The sequence below is a fragment of the Solanum lycopersicum genome, chromosome 12, assembly GCF_036512215.1.
Source record: "Solanum lycopersicum chromosome 12, SLM_r2.1".
Classification (NCBI taxonomy): domain Eukaryota; kingdom Viridiplantae; phylum Streptophyta; class Magnoliopsida; order Solanales; family Solanaceae; genus Solanum; species Solanum lycopersicum.
In genome coordinates this window covers 67299068-67313793 of record NC_090811.1, presented here as the reverse complement: position 1 = coordinate 67313793, position 14726 = coordinate 67299068, and the positions used below count along the sequence as shown (strand labels likewise).

Sequence of the window (14726 nt, the reverse complement as noted above, 5' to 3'; positions counted from 1 at the left end):
CATAAACTGTGGGTAAACAGGTGGCTAACACCAGTGGGCTGCCTCACCACTTTTCCCATCCCCATATGCCTGTTGGCTAACCATTCCGTCTTTTTTATTTTTCACTCGATGTTGAAATTAATTATTTTTTTAGATAAAACGCTTTTTAATAGATTTTGATTTCTTATTTGAAAAGATTCAAGTTTGAGATCACAGGTTAAAAACGAAGTACTTATTATTCTATCACAATTCTTTTTGGACACTTATTATCCTTTTTTATCTTTTTTTTATTTTTTCACTCGGTATTAGGTTAGAAAAATTCCGTATTAGGAGAATTACTGTTTGTCTTTTTGGTTGCTCATTTGGTGTATGGTATCTGTAGTGAAACCCGACTTAATTCAGATTCATGCGGAAAAGTGATATTACATTAAAGGGAAAATGCTAGTAAAGGTGATTTTTTTTATATGAAGAGATTTAAATTCGAGACTATGAGTAAAGTATGAAGAAGAACTTACTACTCTCTACCACAACAGTTATTGGTCCCTCATTATCTATTTGTGTGTGTTTTTCTCCACTCGGTGTTTAGAATTGGAAAATTCCATATAGAGCGTACGAATGTTTTTCTTTTTTCGATTTCTAATCGGTGTTTAATATTCATATTCGAACCCGACTAAAATTGAGTCAACGCTGGGAACTCCACATTCGGCGTAAAGCATTGGGGTTTTCTAATAAAAAAGACTTTTTACGAGCGAAATTTGAACATGAAACATCCTGTTAAAAATGAAGAAATACTTACCACTCTATCACAACTCTTGTTGGTTCGGGATATAAAATTACTAATCATTTAGACTTTGGATAGAGGAATTTAGATATATCTTTTTTTATTGCTCCTTGAGAATGTGAGATTTTTCTTTTCTTTTCAAAAGAATTTGTATTATATTCCACTTGTCACTTCTCCATTCATTTAATGGAAAATTAACAACTTCTTGGGGTTATCATGGAATTAATTGTTCATAATTTATGGTCAAAACACATATTAATTTTCTTTATTCACATGCTAAAATTCCACATGTTCCTAGGTGGAATTTCATTATGTTCATTAGGGAATATATGGTATATATTATTTTATCAAAAAACATATTTGTCTCAAATGATATATTTCTAAAAATATTTATATATAATCTAAACAGAAGTGAGAGGTAAAGGGTGTGAATAGTGGGTATGGACGTTACGAGGATGAAGATGATGTTTGTTGGTGGACAGAACACAATTAAGGTAGAATGTCATCACTCGTAAAAAAGAATTCATCGAAAAAATCATTTTCGTATTTTCCTAGAGAGTATTTTTATCTATACCGTTATGTTTGTTTTGATACAACAATGATCTTAGAGGTATTGTGATGCTTTCAAAACTTTTTTGACTTTATTTTCTTTATTCCCCACTTGTTTATAAGAAAATAAACTAACGATTAGAAACTCAAGATCGCTCGTTTTAATAAAATTATTTAATGTAATTTAGTGTTATTTATCTATTGGGTAGCCAACCATTATGTAATTGGGCCAAATGCAGGCCCATAAGTCCTAACCCATGAAAATGTGATAATAGGCCCAAATCTTCTTTATTATGTCATCTATTTTACCAATATTAACAACACAAATTAATAAAAAGTAAAATTTTATTTGATTTTCTAATCAAATACTAATTGTTTGGTATTACAATCTATTTGTATATAAAGAATTGCTTGAAATCGTCTGGTTCACAAACTAGTTATATAAAAAAAAAATTATAATAGCTCGTTTTAAATTTTCACGTTGTTAATCTACTTTATTTCACATTCTACCTTACATCAAAATAATATATAGCTTTTGTATAATTTATACTACTCACTCTCTTCTATTTTATACTACTTATTTCACATTCTTTGTTATATCATTACATGATTATTCTATTCATTTTTATTCAAACATTCGACATGTTGTTTAGTCGATCTAAATAAAATTTTCATAATAGAAAAGATCGTTATGAAGTTTTTCAATATTATTTATCACGAAAAAAAATCTCATCTCAAAAATTAAAATTTGGACATAACATATAAATATGCTCTTTAACTTAATTTTATTTTACATTTATATCCTTCAGTACATAGACACTTAAATTTGTAAAAGTTGAACAATTAGACACACTGTCTTCCTACAATTTGCCTTCTACGTGTATTTTACATCAAATTAGATTTATGTGTCTACTTCTTTAGTTCTATATAAATTTAAGTGTCTTTTTGTGAAACTAAATTTAATGATACGCTTATGTATTATGCTTAAAACATAAAATATCTTATTAGGAATGAATGTTCACTTTTTATCTTTAAATAAAAGTATTTAATTGGTGCATTTTAGATAAATAAATACATCCAATTGGTGCTTTTTTTTTTGTTTTTATATATATATATATATATATTTGAATAATGGACATAGGGTGAGGGTCACTATACAAGTCACTTAATTTTTGTTCACAAAAGACAAAAGTGAGTGTGGTGTGTGGGCATTAAATTGGAGAGTGTAAAGTGAAAGTGAAAACCATTTTAATTTGTGGTGATGCTTTAATGTGCTCTCATAATTTGACATCTGTCCTTTATTTTTATTTTTTTTAGCTATTTTTTTATTTTTTTTAAAAAATTCTTATTCCATCCATGTGAATGCAAAATTAATTATTTTTTATTCTTTGAGTAATAATTATTCTTAAAAATTATAAATATATCAACAAAGTAAAATGCTATATCTTAAAACATAAGTAATAAAAAAAGTATAACTAATATATTTTTCAAAAAATGTATAAAAGAGAAACAACAACAAAAAAATTTGTGATTTTTATTAATTTATCTTTTTTTTTTCACGATATTTTAAAGTATTTGATCGAAACTAAACGTATTTCAAAACTCAGAAGATCAACATTTGAAGAGGAATTTTAATAGTTTAAGTGATTAACTTGTGACTATTTGATTTATATTGTCGATAAAGAGTTGAATTTTCCGCATTGTAATTATTTTCTCTTTTTTTTTCTTTGTTTTTTTTTTTTAATTTTATAAAAGACCAATATTTGAGGGATTATTTTGAATAATATTTTTGTCACTTTCTCACTCCTGAACTGAAGATATAAAATAATAATATTACTAAAAAATATATTAAAAAAGGAAAGTCTCCACCATTTCTTTGTATTCTTGATTCTTTGATGCAATTCTATTGTCTTCAAGTTTAAGCAGATATCAATAGTATAGAAGACTACAGTTCTTGAAAAGAATAGGATAAGTTAGTGGCAATTTTACCTCATATACTATTTTTTTTATGTGTGTTTTTTATATATTGGTGTCATCAGTTGTTTGAAATTTTGAAGAGAAAAGGACTAGTTTTCAAGGAGGGGTTGTTATGAGTTGCCTCAGATCCATGGTACTGAAGTTTTTATGAGAAAAAGGTATTTGCTTTACAGTGATTTCATGTGATTCTTGAAAGTTAGAGCTTTTAACAGGTTAATTCACATGACCCTTTTGTTGTTACCTATCTTTCTTGTGTTTTAAGGATTAAAGATTTGTGCCAAGTTTGGATTTTTGACTGATTAGCTATTTGGGGTTTTAGTAATTGTGTGGATGTAAGGATCTTTTGTGGCTATAGTTGATTGGTGGGTAGATAAGGAAGAGGGAAAGAAGAAAAAGTTGAATTTTTTGTAGAAAAAAGAGGGTTCTTGCTGTTGTGCTGTTGTTGTGTTCTAGCTGTAGTTAGTGGTGGGTAGATAAGGAAGAGGAAAAGAAAAAGAAAAAGCTAAGATTTTGAGGGAAAAAAGGGTGCTTTCTGTTTTTTTTTTTTTTTTGTTAAACAGATCTGATTAGCAATTTCTGTTAAGTATCCTGATTAATGGGGCGTGGCGAAATGTAAAAGAATGTTCTTTTACCAGTTGATTCTCTTAGGCAATGGAAAATGGTCTGTTGAAGCTCATGGTAAGATTATTAGTGATTCTAAAGAGAGGTGATGAATTAGTTTAACAATGAAAGGTACTGTAGTTTTAGAGTGGTTGATAGTTAGGTTTTACTGCGTTCAGTGTAGACGTTTCGATGGAGGAGATGTCTATGGTTGCAGTCCCATTTGTATTTGGTAGTTTGATCTGTCACAAACCAAGCATAGGAAGTCATATGGATGTAACTAGGATAAAATCGATGGATGATGCTACGAACTTGTATTCTAATTCAAGGACTAAAACGTTGGCAGACACTGTTTCTGGTGGCAATGATGATTGTAGTTCTGCTGATTCGGAGAGTGACCTTAGTATTACAGCATCATCTGTGCCTGAAGAGAGCAGAAGTGAAGGGACTATGTCGCTTGATGTGATATCTGAAAATGAAAGCAACTGGATTGCTGGTGATGCTGTTGTTAGGGAAAGTGAGGATGATGATTCCTTATCACTGGAGGGTGATCAAATTCTCGATAATTCGTGTTCCCTGTCAGTGGTGAGCGATTGTAGTAGTTTATGCGCTGATGATTTTATAGGCTTTGAGATAGCGTCTGACATAGAAGGTCAGGATTTCGTGGATTCTCAGAAAAGCATCAGCCATGATGAACTTATTGGTAAGACTGGGGTTTTGGTTGAGTCAGATGTTGAGGATACTTTGATTAGACCCGCGGCAGTTCCTGAGAGACTTGAGGAGCAGATCACTGATAAAGATTTGAATGCAACAGTCAGCCGCAGTGTTTTTGAAGTGGACTACATACCCTTATGGGGATATACATCTATCTGTGGAAGGAGACCAGAAATGGAAGACGCATTCGCAACTGTTCCTAGATTCATGAAAATTCCTCTACCGATGTTAATTGGTGATCGCGTGCTTGATGGACTGTCTAGACGCTTGAGTCATTTGACGACTCATTTCTTTGGAGTTTATGATGGCCATGGTGGTTCTCAGGTCTCTGTCTCTCTTTCTGACTTTGGTTCATCCAATTCCTTGTTACCTAAATATGAACAAAAATTAATTGATTCCTTTTTTTTTGTCTCTTTCAGGTGGCAAATTACTGCCGAGACCGGATTCATGCTGTATTGGCTGAGGAGTTGGAAACTTTTATGATGAATCTCAGTGATGAAAGTATTAGACAAAGTTGCCAAGAACTCTGGAATAGAGCCTTTACCAATTGTTTTCTTAAAGTTGATGCTGAGATTGGAGGGGGAGCTGGTGACGAGCCTGTTGCTCCAGAAACTGTAGGCTCCACAGCTGTTGTTGCCGTTGTTTGTTCATCTCATATAATAGTGGCAAATTGTGGTGATTCAAGGGCTGTTCTGTGTCGTGGGAAGGAACCCATGGCATTGTCAGTTGATCACAAAGTAAGCGAAACTTTGAAAATAACTTACTTCCATAGCAAATAATCCCTGTGTAATCATTTTTCATTTCTGTTCTCTTTTTTCAGCCAAACCGAGAAGATGAATATAAAAGGATTGAAGCAGCTGGAGGGAAGGTGATACAGTGGAATGGCCATCGTGTTTTCGGTGTTCTTGCAATGTCTAGGTCTATCGGTATGTTTTATCCTAGCTAACCTCTTTTCTAGCATTTGCAAGAACTTTAGTTATTTATAGCTCATAACGTAAATCCCTATCTCTTTCATTAGCTACCTTTTAAAGGCTTGGTCAGCAATTCTTGTGTCTTAGTGGAATGATACATGCATTTGCACTTGTCCCAATTACTAAATGAGCCAACGAAGACAATCCTTGTAGAGGTCTTCGATTAGATGATCACTGTTAGGCTTGATCGGACTATCACTGCAAGGCTTTTGGGCCATGTAGACAATCTGTCCTATATGGCTTAGGTTCATGCATTGGTCATAGGTATGGCATAACAATACTAGTCTGTTGGACCGTGTGATATCGGCCCTAGTGCGCCAAATGCTCCATAAAGACATCCTACACATTCTTGTACTTGCAGTTTGATATGATAAGTAACCTGTGGGCTGCTTATGTGTTCTCTTGGGGCATTTATCGGTTGGACACCGGTCATTATTTTTGTTAGTAAATAGGTCTTTTCTCGCTTTCTTTTAATCCGGTTATTGATTGCAGGAGATAAATACCTGAAGCCTTGGATAATTCCTGATCCAGAAGTAACGTTTATACCTCGAACCAAGGATGACAAATGCCTTATTCTTGCGAGTGATGGTTTATGGGATGTCATGACAAATGAAGAAGCTTGTGATATGGCTCGTAAACGTATACTCATGTGGCATAAAAAGTACGGTGCAACGCTCCCCGTGGAAAGAGGTGAAGGAATTGATCCAGCATCACAGGCAGCAGCAGAATGCTTGTCGAATCGAGCTCTTCAGAAGGGCAGCAAGGACAACATAACAGTGATTGTGGTGGACTTGAAAGCTCAAAAAAAGTTCAAAACCAATACTTCAACACAATTGGCCTCATAATCTGCTGTTCCATCTATCAATTTGCAGTATAGACTGAACGCAACACAGTTTAACTTGGCCTCAACTGGTAACTAAACACTCCAACTTTGAGGATGCACATCTAGGCACCTCAACTCGTCTAACCATGTCAGTTGACCTGTCCAACTTACAAAAATGATCATCTAGACACCTCCAAAATTTATGAGTCACATCAACGTCGGTTGTTCACAACGACACAGTGGGGACGAGTTGAGGTGTCTAGATGTGTATTCTCAAAGTTGAAGTGTATAATTGTCCATTGAGGCCAAGGTAAGTCGTCTATTTATGTGTTACATTTTTTTCTTTACCTTGGGATAAATATAATGGCTATTATTGGAGTAGGTTTCTATATGTATTTTAGTGAATGTTCCATTATGTATGTAATTTTCTTTATTTAGCTATTTGAAGTAGCAAAAACTACTACACTATAATCAAATGTAATATGGTCCTTATGCCTCCATAGTTAAAAGGCTCTATGTAGGTATTTTAATCTATTGTTTGACATCATGTCTTGTACTTTAAGTATGTCATATTTTAAAGGATTATACAGATCTCCTCGGAATTTTCAACTGCACACCTAAACTTTGCGTTGGACTTATAAGTGAGTAGTTGATTATTCGGGGACAGGTCGAGAGGATATAAAAAACGAGCATTGTCATGCGATCCAAAGGGCTTTAAGTGATCACGGACAAAGATGAAGAACGATACAATTTATCCAAATACTAGATTCATTAGAATAATACAGTTCGATACAACATATGATACATTATGAAACAAAATGTAACAACCATCGAGAAAAGAGTTAAAGTGATCACGAGCAAAGACGTCCACATCCCCAAAGGGCTCTAGGTGATCACCAACAAAGATGGACAACGACACAACTTACTCAAATTATGGATATATGACATTATATAACGAGCAAGACTGATATAATCTATCCATATATTATATTCATTATAATAAAACAGTACTGATACAATATAATACGATACATTATGAAACAATAAGAAATAACCATCCAGACAAAGTATATGTGACATTACGAGCAAAGACGTCCCACGTCCCCAAAGGGCTCTAGCTGATCACCAGCAAAGATGAAGAACAATACAATCTATTCAAATGTTAAGATGTGTAACGTTATACAACATAACACAATCTATACAAACAATATATTCATTAGGACAACACAATATGATACAATATATCAACAATACGATACACTACGAAATAATATTTAACAACCATCCACACAGAGCTTAACCGATCACGAGCAAAACCGTGCCATATCTAAAACACATTTAAACTATCACTATTTTACGAGTTTTATATCAATAAAAAATATATATATATAGGTGTGGGTGGGGGATGGAGTTAAAACATCACCATAGAAATAGTTCCATTTTTTTTGGGAGACAACACAAATCCTTTTGGGTAAAACTAATGGCATTCCATTTCATGCAGCTCTACCGATTCTCCATTTTTGTCAAACGTGAAAGAAAAACTAAGAATTTTTTTTTCAGCCACCGTTATGGTGGCGGAAAGGGGCGGAGCAAAGTAGCGGCAGCCTCTTTCCGATCTGTTTTAATATATAAATATATGAACAAAAAATGGGTTCCCAAAATCCTGGAGAAGATCCTATTGTTGTTGCCGTTGATAAAGATAAGAATAGCAGCTCTGCGGTGAAATGGGCTATTGATAATCTGCTTGGAAACAATCAAATCCTTGTATTGATTCATGTTCGGGTCAAAAATTCACCAAAGCGTAGGTACCTTCTCTCTCTTTCATTTACATTTCTAGGTTTAGTTTGCCCTAATGGTGAAATGGCAATGAATTGAATTGAAATATGTAATCGTTGATAGAGTAATCCGACACATGTGCTGGTGAAAGATAATAGGTATCCGGGAAATTAGTTTAGGATAATGTAATTGGGATCTATAAATTGGTGATGAGAAAGGGGACCTTGACGTAACTATTAAAGTTGTTGTAGGAGGTTATGAGTTTGAATCCTAGTAGAAACAACCTCTCGTAGAAATGCTAGTTTAGGGTAATGTAATAGGGATCTATAGATTGATAATGAGAAAGGGGACCTTGACGTAACTGGTAAAGTTGTTGTAGGAGGTTACGAGTTTTGATTCGTAGTAGAAACAACCTCTTGTAGAAATGTAGGTTCCCTACGATAGACCTTTGTAGTCCGGTCATAGTGGGAGCTTAGTGCGTCCTTTTTGTATTCATTTGATAATGTAATTGGGATCAGTAATTTGGTTTGGGAAGAAATTTGGAATTTTATTTTATATTAAAAAAGAAGTCTTTGTAAGGGGAACTTATTGCTTTTTAGTGCACCTATGATTGTTGGTTCAATGTGCATTTCGTTTATCACCAAGGAATACTAAAATCGATAGGATCCTTTCCTTGATCCTAGTACTGGACGGAGTTAATAGGTACGCGGAGTTAGTTGAGGTGCGCACAGACGGACTCAAACACTACTTTTTCTTATTATAAAAAAGTCATTTATTTGATAAATGTAATTGGGATCAATAATTTTGTTTGGGAAGAAATTTAAAATTCTATTTTCTATTAGAAAATAAGTCTTTGTTAGAGGAACTTAAATGCTTTTTATTGCACCAACATTAGTTAAATGTGCTTTTGATTTACGGCGAAGAGTGTGGTAGATGGATAGGATCTCTCCGCGCTTAACCAAAGGTATCAGGTTTGAGTCTTAAGAATGGAGAAACTCTTGTTAGGGAGTTGTTTCCCTTTTATGGACCCTATAGGACCCAAAACCGCATTAGTCAAGCTAGTGGGCTTTGAATATTGGATTAATTTTTTTAAAAAGAAGTTTTTTTGATTTCCCAAATTGCCATCTTTCTATATCTCAAATAATTTGAACTTTTGGTTGTTTACTGTGACACTGATGCTAATTTGTTGGTGGAAATGAAGCTACTTTAGATTCAAATGGAGGTTTAAGTGATGAAGCTACTCAAAATGTCTTCACACCTTTCAAGGCTTATTCTGCACGCAAAAGGGTACGTGAATTAATCCATGATAAGTTAGCACTCTCTTTTCCTCTCCAAGCATGGTTTGATCCTTTATTTTCCTTTGTAATCCGTTATGTTTAACACAATACTCCTATATTTGAAAGCTCGTTAACTTTAACCTTCGCATTTTACAATATCGAAGAAGTCTTGATTTGTCTTTTACGTTAGTAACATAGGTTAAGAAGCTTAAACACCACATTGTCCTCTGTATGTTTTTTAAGATCACTAGAATTAGGTGTTTTTGCCTCGTAAAGTCTGTTTTATGTTCTTTTTTCCTTCTAAAACCTCTTATTCTTCTCAAGTGTTTTGCACATTCAAAGTAATTTATAAGTTACCTAGTGTAGCATCATGTAAGTTTAGAATGAAACCGAGCTACTTCCATGATGGAAATTTAACTAAATCCTACTTTATTCTAAATGGTTGTTGAGGTTATTGCAGATAGTAGTGAAAGAGATTGTCATTGAGAATACTGAAGCATCGAAGGGACTTCTTGAGTACATCAACAGTAACAGTGTCACCAACATTGTTCTTGGTGCATCGTCTAGGAGTGCTCTTGGCAGGTTATTATCTCTCAGTGTATCTGTTGCTTATTCTTCATGACAAAGAAAAGAGCTTGGCTTATATTACTTCTGTTGCAGGAAATATTGGACTCATGATGTGCCAACATTGGTAAATAAGGCTGCACCAGAGTTTTGTTCTGTCTACGTAGTTTCAAAAGGCAAGCAACAATCTGTCCGACCAGCAGCAAAATCTCTTCCTTCTTGTGTACCAGCAAGACAACCATCTTCGTCAGCATGGTCAGCACCTAGGTCAAGTAACTCTGGATCAGAAGATTCAATCAGGTATAAAATAACCAAGTAATGATGTAAAACTGGTCAATCTTGTTTCATTTTGTTGTCCTTATCTTCGACGGATTTATTACAACTTTCTCGTGTCACTGATATTTCTGAATTGAACCTGATGTATCAAAAGAAAACTTGTCATGGCTTTCACCAACACACATCATTTTGCCAATGCAGAGAAACTAAACTTAGATTAGTAATTTAGCAATTTTTAAATTAAGTTTGCTCTGATGATTGGTAAAAAGATAAGTAGTTATATAAGATTTTAAGAATCAATATATGGGACATACTAGTGTTTACTCAAACGATCTTTTTGTTCATTTCTAACATATTATTTTGTCCTCATTTTATGTATTAGTAATTACACTATTTAGGGGAGTCAAAACACTTTTCTTTGACTGTCTATCTTTTTTCTATTCGACTTATTAACTATCGTGACTTATATTAATGTTTAGGTAGTTCCAACATATGTAAATATTATCCGAAAAACTTGTGTCTTAACTTAGGCTGAAAATTAGAAGTTTTGACCTTGTATTGTAAACCTCACCATAGTATTTGGAGTTAAAAGTTTGTATTGTTGAACTGAGAAATAGATGAAGGAACAATTAAGTTTCCTTATGCTCTAAGCAAAAGTTTTAATTCTTGCTGTACTATCTAACTTTAATGAATCAATGGTACAAAGTAGGTTTTCATACACAAGGTCAGACCAAAAGATTGTAGAATCTGAGAAGATGAGGCCTGAAAAGGGGCCATCTATTGTACCGATAGATAATCCTCATTTTCCCGAGATGACAAATCCATATAAGCACACTTCTCAACCAGATGGTATGCGGTATGCTCGTATTAGCCCTAGATCAGTTGATATGACGTCCGAAAATCTTGACTTCACACAAGTTGCCATCAGAGAAACTCCTATGAATGGAAACACCTCATATTCAGTAAGTGCAATTGATTCAATCATATGAACTACACCGCAACACAAATTTGTTTCTTAATAGACATTATAAGCATTTCCATTATATGAGAAGTATCAAAATTGCTTAGTAATAACCTTTGTCTCGTCATATGTGATAATGCAGGTGGATGCTGAGATGAAAAGACTAAAACTTGAGCTAAGGCAAACTATGGATATGTACAATGCAGCTTGCAAAGAAGCGGTCGTGGCCAACCAAGCGGTAATAGCCCATTTTCTAACTGCCTAGAACCATAAAGATGAACACCATCTAAAACAGCAAAAAAGAGAGAAATTTATGGGCCCAACTATCTGAAATGTATTAAGCAAATCATAATTTCAAGAAACCTTGTTTTATAGTTCAATGATTTAAAAGATATTATAAGGGAACTCATGTGTCTACAAATTTTATCCATGCGTAGAACGAAGCGGCTCCCAACTCCCAAAACTACATGAATGCATTCTGCATTTTTATGGGAAGTTATTCCTCCAAGGAATATATAAGGTCTGAAATAATTGTTATTAGTTAGTACAATTCTCATCTATATGTGAGTAAGAAATAGCATTGCATCAGTTGTTTACGTTTCTGAAAAACAAGTTACAAATTTATGACATCAAGCTTAAGGACCAAGGCTTTCTCCCTCTTCTTATCCAGGAGTAAGTTTTTCATGTGTCATATTTCTACTGAGTTTCAGGCTGATGAGCTTAATAAATGGAAAATTGAAGAAGCTCGCAAGTTCGAACAAGCGCGTTTTGCTGAAGAGGCGGCTCTTGCAATTGCTGAGACCGAAAAGGCGAAATGCAGAGCTGCTATCGAAGCTGCTAAGAAAGCACAAAAGATGGCTGAAATAGAAGCGCAAAGAAGGAAGTATGCAGAGTTGAAAGCTAAGCGAGAGGCAGAAAAAAAGAAACAAGCAATTAATGTTCGATCTCAGAATGATATACGTTATAGGAAGTATACAATAGAAGAGATTGAGGCAGCCACCAAAAAGTTCTCAAATGCACAAAAAATTGGAGAAGGTGGATATGGACCTGTTTTTAAGGGTAAACTAGATCACACACCTGTTGCCATTAAAGTTCTGAGTCCTGATGCTGCACAAGGGAAGAAACAGTTCCAACAAGAGGTAACCGTTTTTATTACTAATTCAATGATAGCCTCTCTTTTACAATATGTATTTAAGATATGAAACATTCTGCATTATGAGGGCTGAACAACTTCATTTTCCGTAGAATTTGTGCATTCATTGAGTCACTTCTGGAGTTAATTACACGCTATGCAATTGAGGGAATTTATGATAAATTGTAGAAAGTGGAAAATGCATTTATACTGATGATTTATTAATGTAAATGGGACATATTTTAACTTGCTATAACTAGAATGTCTAAAAGATGTTGTAGCTTGTACTCTCTCATCTATGCTACACTATTATTAGAATCCCTCTCTCTTAGTTAAATTGTTGATTGGTGTTAGTATGAGTATTTGACAAGCCGCTTACTGATGCACATGAAAAATGTTTTTTTCATTTACAGGTTGAGGTCCTCAGTCTCATTAGGCATCCAAATCTGGTGCTACTATTAGGTGCGTGTCCTGAGTATGGGTGCTTAGTTTATGAGCTTATGAATAATGGCAGCTTGGAAGATCGTCTTTTTCGGAAAGGTAATACCCCTTCAATTCCATGGGAAATTCGCTTCAAAATTGCTGCTGAGATTGCAACCGGGCTTCTATTTCTTCATCAATCGAAACCAGAACCTCTTGTTCACCGGGATCTAAAGCCAGGAAATATTCTGTTGGACAAAAATTATGTCTGCAAAATCAGTGATGTTGGTTTGGCAAGGTTAGTGCCGTCATCTGTAGCTGATTGTGTGACACAATATCACATGACTTCAGCTGCTGGTACTTTTTGTTATATTGATCCTGAATATCAACAAACGGGAAGGTTAGAGACTAAATCAGATATATATTCTCTTGGTGTGATGTTGCTCCAAATTATTACTGCGAGGCCCCCAATGGGTTTAACCCATCATGTTGAAAGAGCCATCGAGAAAGGTAAATTTGCAGATTTTTTAGATCCAACAGTGCCAAATTGGCCGGTGGAAGAGGCTCTTAAGTTTGCCAAATTGTCACTCAAGTGTGCTGAGCTGAGGAAGAAAGACCGACCAGATCTTGGTTCAGTAGTAGTTCCTGAGCTTACCAGGCTTTGTGAATTCGGAATGAGCAGCATGCCAGGTACCGGTTAGATAAAGTTTTTCCCCGTGCATACTCAAAGATTGCTCCCACACCCGATGGATAAACTACTGTCAACTCAGGTCCGTGGCTTCTTCCCATTACCAACATTTAATCGAGTGCAGTAAACATCAGCTGTATCGTTCATTTTCCCTTTTTACGAGTTAATCTTACTGAAGTTGAAGGAGAAAATGATCACTTGAAGAGTATTCCCTTGTTGAAACATTTCGATAAACAGCAACGTGAGTGATGATATGATAAACATATCGACATTTTTACCTGTTCTTGGACGTCTTCTGATATATAAAATATTGTTCCAATCTTTTGAAATGCTGCCTCTGTTCCAATTTAAATTCTTATGCTATGTTATATCGTCTTATATTACACATCACCACGAAAAGGTTGTGATGAAGTGGTAACCAGAGGTTTCGAGTTTGAGTCCTAGATATGAAGTCATACAGAGTACTTTACCCGAAAACTTAGACTTTTCAGCATGAACCTGAAGTAGTCAGGCCCCAAAGCTAGTACCGGATACAGAGCGAGTGAATAGTACAACATATAGCTTTAAGGCTACCTACATTTACTCGGGGGTAAAAACTTATGCACCTAGTGTTTACATCAAGTCAACAAGGGGTTGTTTGGTAGGAACACTTTGAATCAAAGACGACTTCATATTCAGGGCTTAAATTCGAGACCTCTTGAATGAGAGTTTTATTGAATATTATCCGAACATATAAATATAAACTTAAAATTAGTTAATGTAATGTGGGATCCAATCCAAATGTGGATGATTTCATCAATATTCAACTATATTAGATTAATTAATTAAGAGCTTAATGATTAGATTAAATATTCAACTTGAATACACGATTAGTGTATTGATATGACAGTGACAATCATCACAAAGGATAATTATAATCTTTCTTTGTGTTTTTTTAATTAATCATGATATTTAAGTCAACTTTTTCTTCGATTAATTTCATGAGGTATTTGTCACTTACTGTTGACAATAAATATTAGATAATTCTGTCCACTGAGATTAGGACAGATGAAAAAAATCACTTAATATTTTTCTTGAAAGTAATTATTTGATTATTGCAAGTAGTTTACACTAATTAAGCATCAAATCTAAGCACCCTCAAAGTGGAATTAAAATTATATTTCATTTACACGTCACTTTTTCAACATTTTGTCAAAGGTTCCTTTTTCCTTTTTTTTCCCAGCATTATTGGTATTAAA

The 14726-nt window shown here is 34.3% G+C and overlaps 2 protein-coding genes across 6 annotated transcripts; both read left to right on the top strand.

The window, feature by feature from the left end:
- Positions 1 to 3046: 3046 nt before the first annotated feature.
- Positions 3047 to 6941, top strand: LOC101265524 (protein phosphatase 2C 53). 2 transcript variants are annotated; one of them, XM_010316520.4, is made up of 5 exons: positions 3188 to 3444; positions 4233 to 4924; positions 5020 to 5337; positions 5421 to 5526; positions 6064 to 6941. In XM_010316520.4, the coding sequence occupies exons 2-5, from the start codon at positions 4337 to 4339 to the stop codon at positions 6414 to 6416; spliced, it is 1365 nt and encodes a 454-aa protein (XP_010314822.1). In that variant the 5' UTR covers positions 3188 to 3444; positions 4233 to 4336; the 3' UTR covers positions 6417 to 6941. The 2 variants fall into 2 exon arrangements, with proteins under 2 accessions (XP_004253091.1, XP_010314822.1); XM_004253043.5 differs by having other exon boundaries at positions 3047 to 4924.
- Positions 6942 to 7812: 871 nt separating this feature from the next.
- Positions 7813 to 13817, top strand: LOC101265810 (U-box domain-containing protein 52-like). 4 transcript variants are annotated; one of them, XM_004253044.5, is made up of 8 exons: positions 7813 to 8195; positions 9372 to 9457; positions 9908 to 10029; positions 10108 to 10311; positions 10997 to 11249; positions 11391 to 11486; positions 11959 to 12387; positions 12794 to 13817. In XM_004253044.5, exons 1-8 carry the CDS (start codon positions 8042 to 8044, stop codon positions 13499 to 13501), a joined length of 2052 nt encoding a protein of 683 aa, XP_004253092.1. In that variant the 5' UTR covers positions 7813 to 8041; the 3' UTR covers positions 13502 to 13817. The 4 variants fall into 4 exon arrangements, with proteins under 4 accessions (XP_004253092.1, XP_019067238.1, XP_019067237.1 ...); XM_019211693.3 differs by having other exon boundaries at positions 7813 to 8199; positions 10994 to 11249; XM_019211692.3 differs by having other exon boundaries at positions 7876 to 8195; positions 10994 to 11249.
- The last annotated feature ends 909 nt before the right edge of the window (positions 13818 to 14726 follow it).

Excerpts from the sequence above, each read along its gene's own strand:
- LOC101265524 (XM_004253043.5), top strand. The coding sequence starts at position 4,079 with ATGGAGGAGATGTCTATGGTTGCAGTCCCATTTGTATTTGGTAGTTTG. Across the intron at positions 4,925-5,019 it reads ATGGCCATGGTGGTTCTCAG|GTGGCAAATTACTGCCGAGA; the intron begins GTCTCTGTCTCT and ends TGTCTCTTTCAG. Across the intron at positions 5,527-6,063 it reads TGCAATGTCTAGGTCTATCG|GAGATAAATACCTGAAGCCT; the intron begins GTATGTTTTATC and ends TATTGATTGCAG.
- LOC101265810 (XM_019211692.3), top strand. The coding sequence starts at position 8,042 with ATGGGTTCCCAAAATCCTGGAGAAGATCCTATTGTTGTTGCCGTTGAT. Across the intron at positions 8,196-9,371 it reads GGTCAAAAATTCACCAAAGC|CTACTTTAGATTCAAATGGA; the intron begins GTAGGTACCTTC and ends GTGGAAATGAAG. Across the intron at positions 11,487-11,958 it reads CGGTCGTGGCCAACCAAGCG|GCTGATGAGCTTAATAAATG; the intron begins GTAATAGCCCAT and ends ACTGAGTTTCAG.